Here is a 16,785-nt window from a genome sequence, read left to right on the forward strand (position 1 = left end):
GGGGCCCGGCCTGCCGTACCCCACCAGCTGCTCGGTCCCTGCGGGGTGGTGGGGAGTTGTGCGGGAGGTGTGACTGCAGCTCCGGGGGGAGTGTGGCCCCGCGGTCCTGCTGGATGCGATGCTCAGAGGGTCTGTCTCCTACCAGCTGCATGAGAAATTTGAGCACTTAAAAAGGATACACCAAGAAGAGAAAAGGAAGGTGGAGGAGAAGAGGAGGGAGCTGGAGGAAGAGATGAACGCCTTCAACAGGCGGAAAGTAGCGGTGGAAACCTTGCAGTCCCAATCCTTGCAGGCTACCTCACAGCAGCCGCTGAAGAAGGACAAAGACAAGAAAAAGTAAGTGACTGAACTTGAGTCTTTCTCCTCTGCCACTGGGAAGCTGGATGTCTGCTCAGATGCTTTAATGTTGGGTGGAATCCTAATTCCTACCTTTCTGACTCACTGCTTAAAGTGGAGGAGAGACAGGGTCCTCCTGCACCCCAGTACTGCCCTGGGGAAGTCCTGGTGGCTGCGGGAGTGGGGGTTCGCAGTTTGGGGCTGTTCTCTAAAGGCTGAGAGTCCCTCTGTGACAGCCAGCTCAGGTGATCCTGCAAGAGGTTTGCTCCTGGCGACAGACGGGAAGGTGACTAGAAATAAGCTACATCTTCTCCCCAGCAGAGAGGAGTGGGGACAGTCGTGACACAGTTGTAATGTCTTACAGATCAAGTCTCCTGTTATACACTACCTCGCTGTGATCTGTAGGCTTGGGCCCTCTTTGGAGGGTGTGTTTTATTTTTAAAGGCAGAGCTGTAAACAGGAAAACAGCAGCTTACAGTGAAGATGCACTGGAAATTCATTAGGGCTTTGTGTGAAATGGGGCTTCAAGACAGTTCTGCTTACGAGAAAGCTCCTTTCCCCTAAAGGCAGAATTCTTAGCTTGCTGCAAGTTAATTGACATTGCTGAAGCCAGCAAGAGCGTGGAGCAAGGGCATGTAAATAATGCCTTTTCAGCTGCCTGGTTGTATAATGATAGAGCAGGAATGGGGCAAACAGGCTTAAAAAGAGAAGGGGGTGTGTGTGTGTGATCCTGCTTTCATTCAGGCCAGTCTTTAAGGAACACTAGCTAGGGAGCAAAATGAGAAGTGCCATCATGCAAGCTGGTAATTCTGTTATTCCAGCATTTTTTGTTACTTCCCCTTGCGTGAAGGAGCTTAAGAGTCTGAACTGCACTCTGTCAAATCCAGAACCGGCTGGTGGCAAGGCTTTCTGAGCCTTTTAATGATGAAAAGAAGAAAAGGCCGTCGAGAGTAGCAACACCCGAGTTTGCTGCTGACAGCGCAACGTTCGGCTTCACGCTGCTGACGGGATCTTGTGCTCTGTCATTTCTCTGCTGTGAACGGCAGCACTAGAGAAGCTCATTCTGCGTAGTGACATGCTAGTAGTTTGTTTCTTCCTAGGGAAGATAACGGTGCATATTACCTAATGTATTTCCTTGGAATGTAAAAGCGTTGGGGTTAAAACAAAGCACTCTCTTCTGCAGACCTCTCGGTGTGCTCTGGGCATGGCCCACCTCACGCACAGAGTCCAGAACGGCTTGTAAAGCGTTTTGCTGAAGATAGGGTTCAATCTAGCTGAACTCGCGCATGAATTAGGGGCTGAATACCAGGGCAGTCTGGGGCTCTGGTCTGCTTTGAAGAAGGTGAGCGTGCCGAGCTGCACGTTGTTGCCTTGTGTGAGTGATGCTGGTCGCTGGGATGCTCTGTCGGTGATGTACTGTGAGCGCTCGCCCAGTGGAAACACTGCAGCTTTCCCTCTGCTCTGTCTGTCTGCGGTAGAAACAGGTTTCCTGTGCTTTTCTGGTTTTAGCCCACCTGCAGACATGAGTCCGGACACCCTTCCTCTTCTGAGTGGTGATTAGAAACCAGCCACAGTCAGAAGCGGGGCCAGGGAAAGGCAGCTTGGGCAACGTACGAAGGACCAAGGGGCACCCCCAGCATGTGCTCTGTGCGGTGGGGACCCCTGCACGGCGCTGGGGCTGGGGGGCTCTCTTCAGCTCCAGAGCACAGCTAGAGGAGGTGCACAGTCACCAGGAATAAAATTAATAAATTAGGGAGAGGAAGTAGCTTTGGCTTGGGTTTTGGGGTTGGTATTTTTGGGTTTGGGTTGTTGTTTTGTTTGTTGGTTTTGGTTTTTTTTTCAAACCTGAGAGCTGCTTGAAAATGTGGCGTTTGGGGACTTCTTCTCAAGCAGGATAACAAAATTTGTAATAAAAAAATTCAAAGGAAGGTGCCTCCCCTTGGCCTTGCCAGTGACCTGTCTTCCCAGACCCCCTCTTCATCTGGGAGGCCTCAAAATGAGCCGGGGCTCTTGTGCAACCTGTGTGTCAGAGAGCACAGCCCTAACCCATCCCACCGCTGCATCCCGGGCCGTCGGTTTCGTGTGGACCCCACAGACGGCTCAGGCATTAAGAGGATCTGCGTATTCCCTGGCAAGCAGCAGGAACATCTTTGCCGGCTTTCATACTGAGATCTTGCAACCAAGCGGGGCTGGGAGGCAGCTGGGGTTTGGGGAGCTGGTGGCAAGGAGTGTCGTGTCCTCCCCTGGGACCGGTGGCGAAGCTTCCCCTGGCAGAGTGCGGGGTTCAGGCTGTGCTCGGGGGTTTGGTCAACGAGGAGCTGGTGCTGCACAGAGCTGAGCGTGATACAGGCTGAGGGCTTGTGCGGGGGCAGGTACCCACCCGGGGCGATGGGAGGGAAGTGGGACCCGGAGGATGCCAGGGGAGCATCGCCACCGGGAGAGCCCCCGCAGCTCCCCGGGGATGGGGATGCGGGTGGAGACACCTCCTGGGTTTATGGGCAAGAGGTTGGGACCTTGCAGGAACTGGGAATATGTCATGAGCTCGGGGAGTGGGAATAAGGACAGGGATTTGGGGGGGGGCGGGCGTGTTTTCTCATTTCAATTTTTAGGAGAGCTAGGAGAACCTTCTATCATCTCCTGTTTTCAACACAGTGTTTTTAGTAGCTTTAATAAGTAAAAATTGGAGATGGAAGAATGGTGTTGAGGCAAACTAAAAGTGTTAGTGCTGAGATTCTCCTCTGCGCTCGCAGCTCTCGAGCGGGCTGTGCCCTGGCGCGGGGCTCAGCGTGCCGGGGGGTTGCTCTCCTCTGTGAGTCTCCAGATGCCCGAGCAGCGTTTGCCCTTCTCTTTCTTTTTTCTTTTTAACATATTTCGCTACATTTTGCTTTTGTTTAATTTTCATAACTTTAATTCATGCTTTTTTATGTTTTGTTTCTTTCAGTTAATCACACACAGACTTTCAGGCCAAGAGTGGACTTGGTGCTTTCATGTGTTAAGTTGCTTGAGTGTCCCACCCTGTGACCCTTCTCATAACATTGTGTGAGTGGACCAAAGTGAAAGAGAAAATGAGCATCTTCGGTGGTTGCAGTGTAACGACTCGCTGTTATCTGTACAGAATTTATCAGGAGGTTTTAAGGAAGTAACCTTACATGTACATTTTTGTTAAACAAAGTCAACTAATCCCTAAAGTAAGATGTTCTGTTCTAAACCCAGTGATTGAGCAGCTGTGTATAAAGTGACCATAACTGTTTGCCTGAACTCATCTTACCCACCAGCTAAATACTTGCTTTCTAGATTTATTTTCTTTCTAATTGGCTAAGGTGACTGCTTGAGGCTCATCTGTCTTACTCTGTACATGCACAAATGTGAGGAGTGGTATGAAGAATGCTGAAACGTTTATTTTTCTAACAAAATTCTCAATTTCCATAAGTTTTTAGAATGGGTAGAAAAATACAGTACTTTCTACCCTGGGAATCTGAGTCAGAGTAACCCTCATTCCAGTGATTATATATTTTAATCCTGAATTATTCTAAACACTTTCTACATCATTTATTTTATATATATATATATAAAGAGAGAGAGAGTGGTTAATAAAATTAATGGGACAATGTTTTGAATTTTCTTTACTGCTAAAGTAGAACACTTATATAGAAAGATTTTTTGTAAGAGTTTGTTGTATAATGTGGAACTACAGGATTTGTGTAACTTTTCCACTGTCATTTACCAATGTATTTTACTGTTGTGGTAAAACTATTTAAGCGGTCATCTTTACTTTTACTCTTTAACCTTAAACTTATTATGTGCCTAATAAGGAGAATCCCCTGATCTTGAGCTACGCACTGTATTTATGCCGATAGGCTCTATTCCTCTTCGCAGGTGCTTCCTTTAACACTCCTCATGCCTAGAAATCACAGCCTTGTTTTCCTGGGCAGCTGAGCTTAGAGGAATAATTAGGATCAATATTCTTTTTTTTCCACTTGAACCATTTTGTCATAAGGCAGGACAATAACTGAATAGAGACTTACTAGCTGTGTTGTCATGGAAAAATAGTTGGACCCAATTCCATCCATCAGATAATAGGCTAAAAGAAAGCAAATATTTTATATTAACCCCCACGTAGTGTCTTTAAAGCTTATAAAAACACTGGCTGGCTAAGTGTTAGTTGTGAGTGTGTGCATTTTTATTTAGTTATTAATGTTACAGGATTTCTCCGATCTTTTTTTTTTTTTTTCTTTTTCCTTAAAGACTTGTCTTTAAGCTAAGCTGTCAGCAGATTCCTTGTTTGGCTCGCAGAGGGAGGTGCATGGCCTCGCACCCGAGCCGTCACGCGTCTGTAGAGGGTGGCATTTTGCAGGATTTCAAAATGAGGTTCTTTAACTTTCATATCCCATTAAAGCAGCTTTTCCCCTTTTTTTTTTTTTTTTTTTTCTTTCTAAATACATGCTCAGGTATTAAACTGTTTTCATATGGACATTGGCCTTTTATATGGATATACTGAAAAACATGTCAGTGTTACTTGATGCGTGTAAGAAAGAACCTCACAAAGATCTCGCAGGTACCTTTTAGAACAGGCCATTTTTTAGAGAGTTAAAACGATGCGCACTTGTTAGGAGTCTGCTGAAAGCTGAACCCTTAATTGCTAAGGCTGTGCCTCCAGGTTAGATGTATTATAAAGAGTAACTGTCAAATATTAGGAGGGTTAATGTGTTTTTCTCAGAGAAACGTACAAGGAACCCAAACTATTGTCACATGCAAGAAGACAATTCCAGCTCACCACTGGCTACAGTCCAGTCGTGTAGCAAATTAGGGGCAGGATTTTGATTTTTGCTAACGAGAGAAACTCTGGTGCACTAATTGCAGGAGTAATCAGCACTATTTGGTTCATTGTTGTGCTTCTGGAGGCCAGTGCTACGAAGGCTGGGCTAAAGCAATAACTGATGCAAACAGCTGCCTCGCCATCGCTTTTCGTCGATAGTTTTCTCCCGATCTCATGCTGCAGCCAGCGAGATCTGTGCGAATGATTTCTCTCTGCCTGGGCTCGTCAGAGATCAATTCTTTTTTCCTAGAATAACAGGTAGTTAGAGTAGTGATGACAACAATGAAAGAGTAAAAACCTTCAAATCTATGGGCATTGTGGAGAAATTTCCAGCTTTTTCTGATGAAGACATTCAGAATGTATGTAACAATATTTTAATATGATGATTATTATATATGCATTGACTTTATGTTGTGACAGACACCTTTTCCTTGTAGTTACTTGTTCTTTCGAGCAGTTGACATCATAATCTCCCCAATGGGACTCAGTCTTTTTCTTTTTTTTTTTTTTTTTCCCTCTCTAGTACTTGATTTTTCCTTTTGGCTGAGACAAGATTTGAGTATGTGGTATATAGGGTAGTTCTGTATCTTATTTTTATTTAACAAGTTACAAATGCATGGTGATGCTAATCTCACTCCAGTCCGAAGATTTACATCTTGTAGGCTAAAGTGAAAGAAAAACCCTTCAGAAATGACTGAAGCTGTTCAGTTACACATCTTTCCGCTGTTTCATACATTTATCTGTAAAAGGTTGGTATCAATGGGAGAAACTATTCATTATTTTTATCATTTAAACATTTACCATCATGTATGTTGTCTGCTTTCTAATTTAAAATGTGTTTTGCGGAGCTCTAAGCTCTGTAGGCTTCACGTCTGGCTGTGGTGGATGCCCCGGGGTGGAGATGGGGTGGTGGCTCGGAGGCGCCCTGGGGACCTGCGGGGGGGCGGCAGCCTCTCGGACGTGCTGCATCCGTTCACTTTGTCATTCCGAATGTGTTGGGGTTTTTGTTGTTTGGTTGTCTGTTTTTTTTTCTTTTGACTTTCAGTTCTTTCCACTCACTTTGTACTTTTTTCTTTTATTAAATCTCACATGTATTTTGAGTTTTTGTGGTGTCGTTTATTTAGCGGTGGATTTCCTGTGTTATCTAGTGGATCTCTGTGTAAATAATAATGTGTAAGGACTGAAAGCTTACCAGGCACAGGATGCCTTATGACTATTGGGAACATTCAAAAATAAAATTAGCTAATGAATTAACAATTAGCTAATCATACAGTATGCCAGAAAACACTTCATCTGTAATCTGGGGAGAAATTCTAAGGTATTAATTCAAATGCCATCCATATTTGCACAAAAGTTGCCTTTAAGCTCGTTTGTACTTCTCCTTTGTGGAACGCAGTGACTGAGCGGGTCGATGTACCAGCAGTTCCGCTGTTGCAGTGATGCCCAAAGAGGTGATTTAAGGGTAGGGTGGAAAGGGAGCAGAGATGGAGGGGGATCGTTTCCTGAGGGTACTTCCAAAACTGTGTGCTTTTTCTGGAGAAGCACATTGCCTTAAATCAAGGCCAAGTAAAGAGCACAGCTTTAGTCTGGGGTTCTCTTTTCAGAGAGTTGCTGCTGAAGCTTTGCCTGAAGGCCTGTTCTTGGTGTCTGCTCTGTGCGCCGTCGCCATAACGCTGACGTTATGTTCCTAAGTTAATTTAGGCTGTCTCTGGGGTTTATTTGGTATTGGACCGAGATCGATGCTACACTTAAGACAAAACCAACGAGTCGAGTTTGGCTGATGCAGTGTTTGCTGAAGTAATGCTTCTGATGGGACCTTCTTCTGTAGCCCCAGTTTCAAGAACAAAGTGAAGTCGGTGATACTGGCTGCTTCTGAGATCTTCTTAGAAATGTGCAGATGGGCTGTGCTGTCGCTGCAGCAGTTGGTTCCATGCCGGACCTCTGCCTTTTTGTATTTAATCCGCAGCTTGCTGAAAAGGCAGAGGGCAGTTCTGGTCATCTTCTGTGCTGCTTGTTTGCATCCCACCGTCTTACCAGGCGGGATGGTTACCCCTGCTGCGGTACCGTGCTGTACGGTGGTTGGAGCTGGTGTGATATTGCCCGTCGTGATCACCAACAAAGTGCAGGTGAAAGCCTGAGCCTGTGCTGGGTTAGAATTGTTGCCTGAGCCTGTTAAATTCTTGAAGGATGAGCCTTAGCGGGGACTTAGCAGCTGATACCAAGCGGTTTGTATGAAACGTTTTACAACCTTTTCCATCCCAGTGCTTTTTAAAGCCAAATCTTCTAGGAGGCCAGAGAAGAGAAAGTGCATTCAAGTACGTGAGAATTAATTGGGAAACAAAGGTGGCAGAGTAGGTGGTCACTTTAAAGATGGGCCACCTGGTGATTCCGGATGATGTGCATTGGCAAGTATTTTTCCACAGGAGTGGTGTTCAAATCAGTCATTGATATTTGTGCAAAGCTCCTAGAGGTGTTTGAAAGAGAACGAGAAATGCAAAGCGTTGTTCTGGAAGCAGCTCAGCAGGGCGGTAGGTGCTGCCCGTGTTTTGCAGTTCCAGAGCTGAAGCCCGGTGGCCCAGACCTTAGGACATGTTGATGCTTTCTGTTCAGGAGCCAACCCAAACCCAAACCCAGCCTCGTCTCCTTGTCCTGGGCTGCTCCACAGGGAGAACTGCGCAGCTGTGGCCTGCGAGGTGAGGACGGAGCCGAGCTGCCGGCTCTGCTGGCTGGGGGGGGCCGCGCCGGGGGGCCGGGGCGGGCCTGCCGGCTCTGCTGGCTGGGAGAGCCGGCTCGGGCTGCCCGCGCTGGTCGGTGGCGCCTGCGGTCCTGGCCAGGCTGGAGACGGTCCGCACCTCTCCCCATCCCGCATCTCCATAGCACGTGACTTCTTGGATCTTCCCTGTCAGCAGTCTTGCCTCATGACAATTTTAAATCAATCCTCTGTTTACCAGTTCCAAACGAGGTCTTGGCAGCAGTGAGAGCTTCTCCAAGTTGCGATGGTTTAAATTCAAATGTGTGTACCCAGCCCCGCGCGCTGCCAGGCGGCAGACCTTACATTTGTACTGTGACCTTTCATGCTGTCTTTACTTAATGTAAATAACTGAAACTTAAACACTGATTCTCTTTTGTTCTTTCTGTAGCTTTTTTAGTCTTCCCAGTGCGTGCTCCATAACATCAGGAAGACATGTTAATTAGAAGATTTATTAAGGCCAAAACATCTCATGCAGAAGAAATTAATTGGTGCTTTCACCTTTAAGCTTGCAATATATTGCACAGAAGAGATTATGTAGCAAGGACTAAGATGCACCGTATCTTTTGGTTGGGAAAGGTTTGCTTGATCAGGTTTCTTGATAAAGTTGAAATCTAAGATTCTTGCCAAAAGATAAATTGCTAATTAAGGCTGCTGCATGGCTTGCACTAAACAACAGGCTAATCTCCGGGCGAGAGCCCGTACAGAGCAGTTAACACTGACCGAACTCCCAGAGGGACGCGGGACTAAGCTGGGGAGCGCGAGGCGAGGTTTCAGCTTGCTGCTTGTGCTGCTGCTGTAACGGGGTTTCCACGTGTCCTTTCCTCCGTCTGGCTTTGGGGTGTAACTGGAGAACCTGCTAACGTCCCTAACCTCACGTTTCTCAGCAATAACTCTTCATGTAGCTTTTTTCCGTAGCCTTACGTGTTTTATAACCAAAATCCCCCAACCCTCATTAGTTTAGTTTTCCCGGGGCTGTGGAGGTGTGCCTCACCACGTAACCCTTTCCCGAGCTCCCTGCCACCACCCCACGCGCTGCTTCGGGACGGGTGACCCTGCCTGGCCAGTCCCGACCCCGCCACGTCCTGCTGGGATGTGGTGGGGGAGAAGGGGACCATTCTAAAGAACAACTAAATGTTACATGTTAACGGAGCGGAAATGGTTTAAAGCTGGAGATTCAGCGTTCCTGGTCATGAGTTCTGCATTTGTAACAGACTGACTTCCCCTTACACAAATACTTGTTTAAAAAAAAAAACCCAACCAAACAAAGAAAAGTGGGGGGCGGAGTGTGCTGTCTGCACCCCAGTGTAACTTCACACAGCAACGGGGAGAGCCCCCAGTTGATCTTTGTTTTAAAACAACCTTGTAAATGAATCTCAGGAATGACCTGCTTGTACCAAAGCTGGGTTTAATAAAAACAAAACTGACTTGTTTAACAAACATCTGTTAAAACCACATTTTGTATGTTGGTTATATTCACTGGAAGAAAAAAGTGCTGTGTCCAAATTTACAACCCTCACTGTTATTCCGGTTTCTCTCTGTTAACCCCCTTACTCTGTATATCTGTGTTTAAAGTGTGATGTCCCCTGCGTGTCCCCATCCGTCTGGGGGGGCCGCTGCCAGCCAACCCCCCTCCCCTTCTCCAAGCTGCTCCTTCCCCCATGTGCTGTGCCCACGGGGGTGGGGGTGTAGGGCCAGCAGAAAGCCGGCCCTTGGTCGGAGGTGTGAAGGAAGGTTGTACCCCGTACCTCTACCTTGTGTGGGGTGGTGTGACCGGAGTGGGACAAGGTCTGGCTGTGAAGAGCGGGGTGGGTGACAGGAGCCCGAGGAGGCTCCTGCTGGGCAGGACGGGTCTCCATCACCACCCAGGAGTTTGTTGAGACCGAGAGGATGGTGTAGAGGCACTGACTGCCGCAGGCACTGAGCTCCTGTCCCCGGGGTGCGTTGTACGTGACAGTTGCTGAAACCTCTGGATGCCCTTGGCATAAATTAGAACTTGGAACTGAATCTCAGCGAGTAAGAGGTATGTGCTCTGAAAGTAACCAAACTGGGCACATGAGGAAGTTCTGGAGGCTCTTGCCACTTGCACTGAGCCCCATGACAAGCGCGTCCATCTCACGTGGCTCATCCCTGCCTGTCCCCACTGCCGCAGCAGGCAGGGGTGCTTCAGTGGCTGTGGGACCGAGTGAGAAGCCGCCGGGTCTGAGCAGGCTGTCTGTCTCTCAGGGGCTGAGGATTCAGAGCTGGAAGTCCCCTCATGATGGCTCGCTCTGTCTTCGTGTCTGTTGTGCCCTGCAGCAACCAGGAGGAAGGCTGCGGCAGTGGGCGCCCATCAGGCTGAGCCGAGCAGTGAAACACCCTTTGCTGCTTCTTTGATGGCTGCTCTCTTTTGAGGCAAACCAGTCTAATTCCCTTGGCAAAGCTTTAATCCAGTTTGGAGCTATTGTCAAGTTAGATTCCCATCTGGATAAGTGAATTGGGAATCAAAGCTTCTTTTTTTTTTCCCCCCTCAAATTGCGCAGAAGATTTGATTACATTCTGTTTGCCGTGGCCATAGTTTGGTCACCAGTGGGATTCAAGTTGCACGCCTTGCTGAGGAGGAACGAGGGGGAACTGCTGAGAACAGCCGGGAGTCAATGCATCATGCTATCTAAGTGCACTTTTCTGCATTCTTAAAGAATTGAACTGTAAGTACCAAATTGAATTTAAAACACTAAAGCTAATTAGCAAAAAAAAACAAAAAACCACCAACCCCAAACCAACCGCATAGGCACAACCCCACAAAGGCGGTATAAAGGCTTTATAGCTGCCTGAAAGCACTTGGTGTCGGTGCTGTCTCGAGGTGGGCTGCCGGGTGCTCTGGAGGGTCTTTCTGTCATCCCGGTGGCTGTGGATCACTTCTGTGCTTTTCTTTGACGTATCAAGAAAGTTTGTCAGAAACCGGTAATACCATAAACAACTATTATGAGTATTATTCTTCCCTCTGCTCTTTTCTTGTATCTTGATCAATTCTGTGGCCACAGAACTTCTTTATTTGTTCAAGCGTGTAAATGAACTCTTCTTCTAGATCATCACATGTCCACCGTAAGTAGCGGTACCGTGTCAGGTTTGTTGCCTGAAGCACGGTGGTGAACGCTGGTCCGCAGTAAGGCAGCTTCATCCTTACGTGTCCTGGGTCTAGTTAATTCGGCTGTGACACGTTTCCTTTTGGTGGTGGTTTATGAACGGGAGATGTGGTGGCAACTGGAGATGACTCTAAATTGCTTCGCTGCTTCTGAGGATGACTTAATGTTTGGTTTATGTTTTGGTTCTGATTCAGCATCTGAACATCCGTGTGCAGCAGCGGTGTCTGCCAGGAAACTTCTTGAAGGACAAAACAATTCCGTGGATACTTACCGTAGGGGATTTCAGAGGTAATTGCAGCTTTGTTTACAAGGTGGTGTTAACTTCAGGCACCTGGAAATCTGGCCTGAAGTCAGGCAACGGCAGAAGGAGTCCGGGTTTGAGAGGTGTGCCTCATCTGGGCCGAGCGCCCGGCAGGGGAAGGGGTGCTGCCATTGCTGACACAAATCCGCCCTCACTCCTCTGCCGAGGGCCGGAGCGCGGGACGGGGAGCTGCGCTGTGCCCAGAGAGCGGGAGGAAGCAGCCGTCCTTACCAGGTCAAGATGAGGCACCGAAAGAGCTCTTTGAAATACTCTGTAAATGTTCTCTGTGAGTTTTACAGAGACCGACTATTCCCCAAAACAACAATCCTCACAAACCTGGCCCTGAACATGTCACCTTCTCGCCGGTAACTGGTGTGTCGCAAAATGGTTACGGGTTCCACAGCAGTGAGTTTAGCTGCAGGTGGAATAAACTCGTGCCTGCAGCACGCAGGCTGTGCACAATCCAGGCAGGCACAGAACTGAGGTATTCATCATCTGTGAAACTCGGTTGGGCAAAATGATTGCTGCCGTACTGCTGTCACCCGGCGGTGTGCTGTGTTGGTCTTGTAACTGAGTACCTGTCCAGGCAGTGAGGGGAAAGTTATCACCAGCCTCAGACTCCGTTCTGCCCGTACGAAGGGAATTTGCGCAGCTCTCACTATCAAAAAAAAATGCTCTTTCCGTAACAAGAACAATCCTGTTGCAACAGCAGCTTCTTCCTGGAGTTTGCAGTTTGTTCTTTAGGGCAGGGAGCTCCACTCTTCGTGCTGACAGGAACGTGAAGGTAAGCGGCATGTTTAACCAGCTGAGGCTAAGCCACAAGTGTTAGTTCCTTTCCTGTAGCTCCAGCACGGGAAGAGGTGTGCAGAAAGGACCTGTGCTGCCAGAGGAGCAGCAGCGTCTCCCAGGAGAGCAGCCGGGCTCCAGGTTCACCGTTCCCATCCCAGTACGGCATCTCGCACCCTGACTGGGAACACAGTGCCCTGGTGGGCGTTTCAGCACTGACTTCATCTTTTAGAATTAACCCCCTGTTAACGTATACTTTTGAGCGTTAATCATGTAGATGCGCAGAGGTTTTGAAAAGCAGGTTTGTTCGTGGTTTTTAATGTGTCATCCAGCTTACAGGCAAGAAACTATGTACGTAGGCGCAAAGTTGGGGGGAAAAACCTCAAGTATGGTTGTTGTGGTATAAAGTTATAGTGTGTTAATTACTGTGTGTAGAATTTTTCTGCCAGCATTTCCAGTGGTTAACGCAGCTGGTGAAGATGCTTGAGATGGGGCAAAGGGATGGGAGGAAAGCAGAACCAGACAGGCGCCCCAGGTTCCTGCAGGGGCCTATGTGGGCTTTTGGCTGGACTCCTGGAGGAGAACACCCGGAACGCGCAGACCAAACATATTTTATGTAACGAAAACTATGAAAGACGACTTGCCTCCTTCAAAAAGTCAGGCGGTCAAGTCACAGCTCATAACAGAAAAGGAAAGTGCTGCACTGGGGGGAGGGAAGAGCTCTATCCCAAATTAAAACCTTTGCTGTGGTCCATCGGCTGGGTGAATAAATAACACACCCCAAGTGTGCCGCTGCCCGGCTCCTGCCTGCACGGGTACCTCCCAAACCTCCTCTGGTCCAAAACCGGGCGCTGAGTCCTCCTGCAGCGTCCCCTGGCCAGGGCAGGGGCTCCCCCGGCAGCACAGCACTCGCTTGGCAGTAGCTTTGGCCCCATGGGACCTCCTTGGGCTTCACTGATGGTTCAACTCACATTTCTTTCTGGAACACTTAGGCACTGCTTTCTCTGTGGCTTATAAAGAAGAGCCTGGCTTTCTCCCTGCACAGAGCAAAGCTCACTCTGTTCTCAGTGCCAGTTCAGTGATACTTTAGGAAGCGTTGTCTTCTAACAGAGCTGCTCAGGACATCAGTCCTGCACAGCTCCGTGTTCGGGAGTTCCTCTCCTACAAGGTAAGGTGATGAGCAAGGGAAGGAAGGCCAAAAGCTTTCTTCCTGCGCTGAGTGCCGCTGTTACGCAGCATGAGGGTCTCCTTGCTGCTGTCTCATCCCTGTCCCCTATTTATTTATCCTGTGTCATTATGCAAGGCACCCGCTCGGCGTTTGGCCTGGGATGGTCCACATGAAAGCCTTTCCTGCTCTGTGACAGGACTTGTCTGGATTATACCTTCACACTAGAATAACAAGCACCTGAAAATGCTAGCCCTGTTCTTTAAAACAAGAACAGAAACAAACACACAAAAAAACCCCACCAACAAAGAAAACATTTTAAAAGAACGTGTAAGGGTGTAAGGCTGGTCTTAAATAGCGTAATAGACATTTAAACTGACCTTTGTCATTTATAAAAATGCTTTGCTATGGAGATTAGCAGTTAAGAAAAACTAATGTGGTGGTGGTGATGGGAATTAATTAAAGGCATTTTGTATTGTCCAGTCTGGGAAGACAGAAAGAATTGGGGTTGGGTCTTTAATGGCTTAACCAGGAAGGAGCTCAGACCTCAGACCCTGGGATTCCCGGGTAAGGCCTTAAGAAAGAACGGAGGGCTCGGATCTCCGTCTTCTCACTAGAAATCAAAACCTTGGTTCCACCCCAGGACTGCTCTTACCGAGTCAGTAGTGGGAGCTCCCCCTTCCTCGAAAGCAGCTCCTGTTCACTCTCCCATGGGGCAAGTCAATTAGCTCTAATAAGAGAACAATGGAGTGAGGTGGACGAGAGGTTCGGTCTGTCACACTTCATCACAGCTGTTTTACAAATACTCTCGGAGACGTTGGGTTCTCTCTGCTGCAGTTCAGAGCCTTCTGCATCGGACGGCTGCACGCGCGTTAGCTCTTGATCCACAAGCTCTTTGCAGCGCATGAATTCAGTGCTGTTAACCTGTAAGGAAAGATGCAGGTTTTTTGTAAGTTCATGATAAATTACTCTCTTTTCTGGCCACTGCTGCTGTGACTCTGTAATGGGGGGAGGGCAGGGGCAGGCGGCGTTGGGCGCCTCAGTAGACGCCTGTCAGCAATATGCCTGTTGGCCCTCATGCCAAACACTTATCCAGGAGCTCCGGAACTACCAGACGGAAGGTGGGCAAGCGCTCCCTCTTTTTAGGAGGCAACACCAGTCCAGAGGGACAGGAGGAGGATAGGTTATTCCAGAGAAAGTCAAGACCACAAAATGGGTGGAGGGTAAGCCCGCAGCCTGGGTGTTCAGCCTGCCAGGTATGCTCTCTTAAAAGGCATGTGCTGTATGGAACTGGAGAAAAGCTTTAAAAAAAAAAAAAACCAACCACAACAGATCTTGCCTTTAATGTGTATCATTAGAAGCCAAAGTGATGTTATTTTAAAAGCAATGTAACTGTACTTAGAAGTTCTTGTAGTGTTCAGTGGGGACAGTGGGCAGGTTTTTAGGTGCTCTGGGACACTGCTGTTGAGAGAGGACCTCTCCTCGCTCAGCCGGCAGGGGCTGCCGGTGGCCAAGCAATTTGGAAACCTCCCTTCCCTGCCAAGGGCAAGGCCCTCGCCCCAGCCCCCGCCCTTAACTGCGGTTTTATTCCCTCTTTCGTTGGCACTGGCAAGGTCTGCAGCAAAGGCAGAACATGGACACGCGCTTCTCAGAAGGCAGCAGTGCAGTGGTGGTTGGAAATACACGTGCGCTTTATTAATTTCTTGGTGTCCTGGCCTGGAGACTTGTGACCAAAGGCCATTTTGATTCCTACCTGTGCTTTTTTTAGCAGATCAGTAATAACAGGAAACCAATCAGGAGTCAGCCTCTCCAGCTCTAAGGTGATGATCACCAAAACGACTGTGGAGCCCTTAAACTGCAGTAGTTGGTGGCACGCCATACAGTGCTGTAGCTGTTTGGTCAAGAATGCAACGTGGCGGGAAGGATTCCTCTGAGGCAGCCCATGTAGTAGATGGGGCCCGTTGGACATCACCATGGCATGGAACTGGAGAGAAGATAAAGTATATATATATTTAAAAAAAAAAAAAAAAAAAAAGCAGAGGTCAGTGAACTTTGTATGTTTTCATATGTTATCAACCAGAAATACAGACTAATTTCATCTCGTATCAGGAAACCTAAAGGATTCCCTCCCCCCCTTTTTTTGTGTTTTGTGTTTGTACTTGCCAACCACTGAACTGTTTTTTTGAGCTTATAATGAATGTACAAGGTCTGTGTTTCCTAACGATTTCTGAAGTTTCTACGTTATCCAGATCGCTATCCAGGAGATTCAGTTCAGGCCAGCGGATCCGAATCGAGCAAACCCAGTAACAGTGACTGCACTCTGAATTTACCGAGGAAACAAGCACCTAAGAAAGGCAGTTTTCACAATCAGCAGCCTAAGATGGCTTAATATTTGCACATACCCTTAAAAAAGGGATCCAGGAGGTGTTCGTATCACATGATTTTTGCCTTACTAGCACATGAGCGTTTCTTGAAGACAAAGTTTAATTGTTTCTATCAAATGTAACTGCAATGTGAACTAAGTGCCAGATTGGGGTAGTCTCATTGCCTAAAGCAAGGGTGAATAATTAATGGGAAAATGGTTTAAGAAAAAACCTGCGTGTGAAATGTAGCAAAACTCTGACAGCTTTCTATGTACAGTATTAATAGAATGGAAATAGTTAGAAATATTTTTGCAGTGTGTATTTAAAAAAAAAATAAAAATGGCATATAGTCGTGCATTATGAGAATCTTTTTAATGTCCATTTTAGTTGTCCTTTAAAGGTGGGAGTAAATTTTTTGAGCAAAATTAAAGGTTTCAAATAGCAGAAAATTTTAAAAATAAATTTAAAAAAAATAAATCACTGTAACATTCTTCAAAAGACTTGCAGATAGCTAAGAACAGGTAGTTTGCAAAGCATCATGGGAAGGATGTGTGGATGTGTGTATGTGTGCACATCTGTGTTTTCTAGTCTTATTTGATAAGGAGCTGTTTCTTTAAAGAAAAAAAAATTAGCAAAACTTAGTGCTTACAATGTTTAAGAAATCCATTGGTGTTGCTGTGTAAAGATCCCAGTGAAGCTTACCTAGTATAATTCTTTCCATTCTCAAGATCTCAGCTGGAGAGCGTTTACAACCACTCTGCACTGCGAGCATCTTCACCGATGGTGTTACCTGTAAAAAAACAAACAAAAAAATTAAAAAAAAAAATAAAATAAAGAAGCCAACATCCTACACAGTGCGGTGTGTGTTTCTCTGTATTGCGAAAGGACCTGACAAGTTTATACGCGTGCCAAAGTGCTGAGCAGAGGGCTCGTTCAGGAGACCGCTTCCCTAGATAACTCCCACCCGAAATGCCGACTGGCCCACGCTGGCCACAGGGCAGCTGGCTGCGAAGCCAGCCCGTGGCAAGAATGCCGCCGGTCACCTCCCGCCTCACTGAGAGCCTCCTCAAGGCTGCATCGGTGGCACGCGTTCCCTGCTAGCGGTCTCGTGAGTTTTGCTCCTCGGCCGAGGAGGAGCATTCCC

At 47.4% G+C, this 16,785-nt stretch overlaps 1 protein-coding gene across 2 annotated transcripts in view; it reads left to right on the top strand.

Moving 5' to 3' along the window:
- SEPT8 (septin 8) overlaps positions 1-16,494 on the top strand; it is a 30,530-nt gene extending 14,036 nt beyond the window's left edge. Inside the window, exons 8-9 of one of the 2 annotated variants that reach the window (XM_009890723.1) lie at positions 146-336; positions 15,047-16,494. In XM_009890723.1, the coding sequence (XP_009889025.1) occupies positions 146-336; positions 15,047-15,212 (357 nt within the window). In that variant the 3' untranslated portion in view covers positions 15,213-16,494. Of the gene's footprint in view, positions 1-145; positions 337-3,277; positions 3,734-15,046 lie in introns of those variants that run through there. The other variant, XM_009890715.1, reaches the window with a different exon arrangement.
- Positions 16,495-16,785: the final 291 nt, after the last annotated feature.

The sequence above is a fragment of the Charadrius vociferus genome, unplaced genomic scaffold, assembly GCF_000708025.1.
Source record: "Charadrius vociferus isolate BGI_N301 unplaced genomic scaffold, ASM70802v2 scaffold370, whole genome shotgun sequence".
In the NCBI taxonomy this organism is placed as follows: domain Eukaryota; kingdom Metazoa; phylum Chordata; class Aves; order Charadriiformes; family Charadriidae; genus Charadrius; species Charadrius vociferus.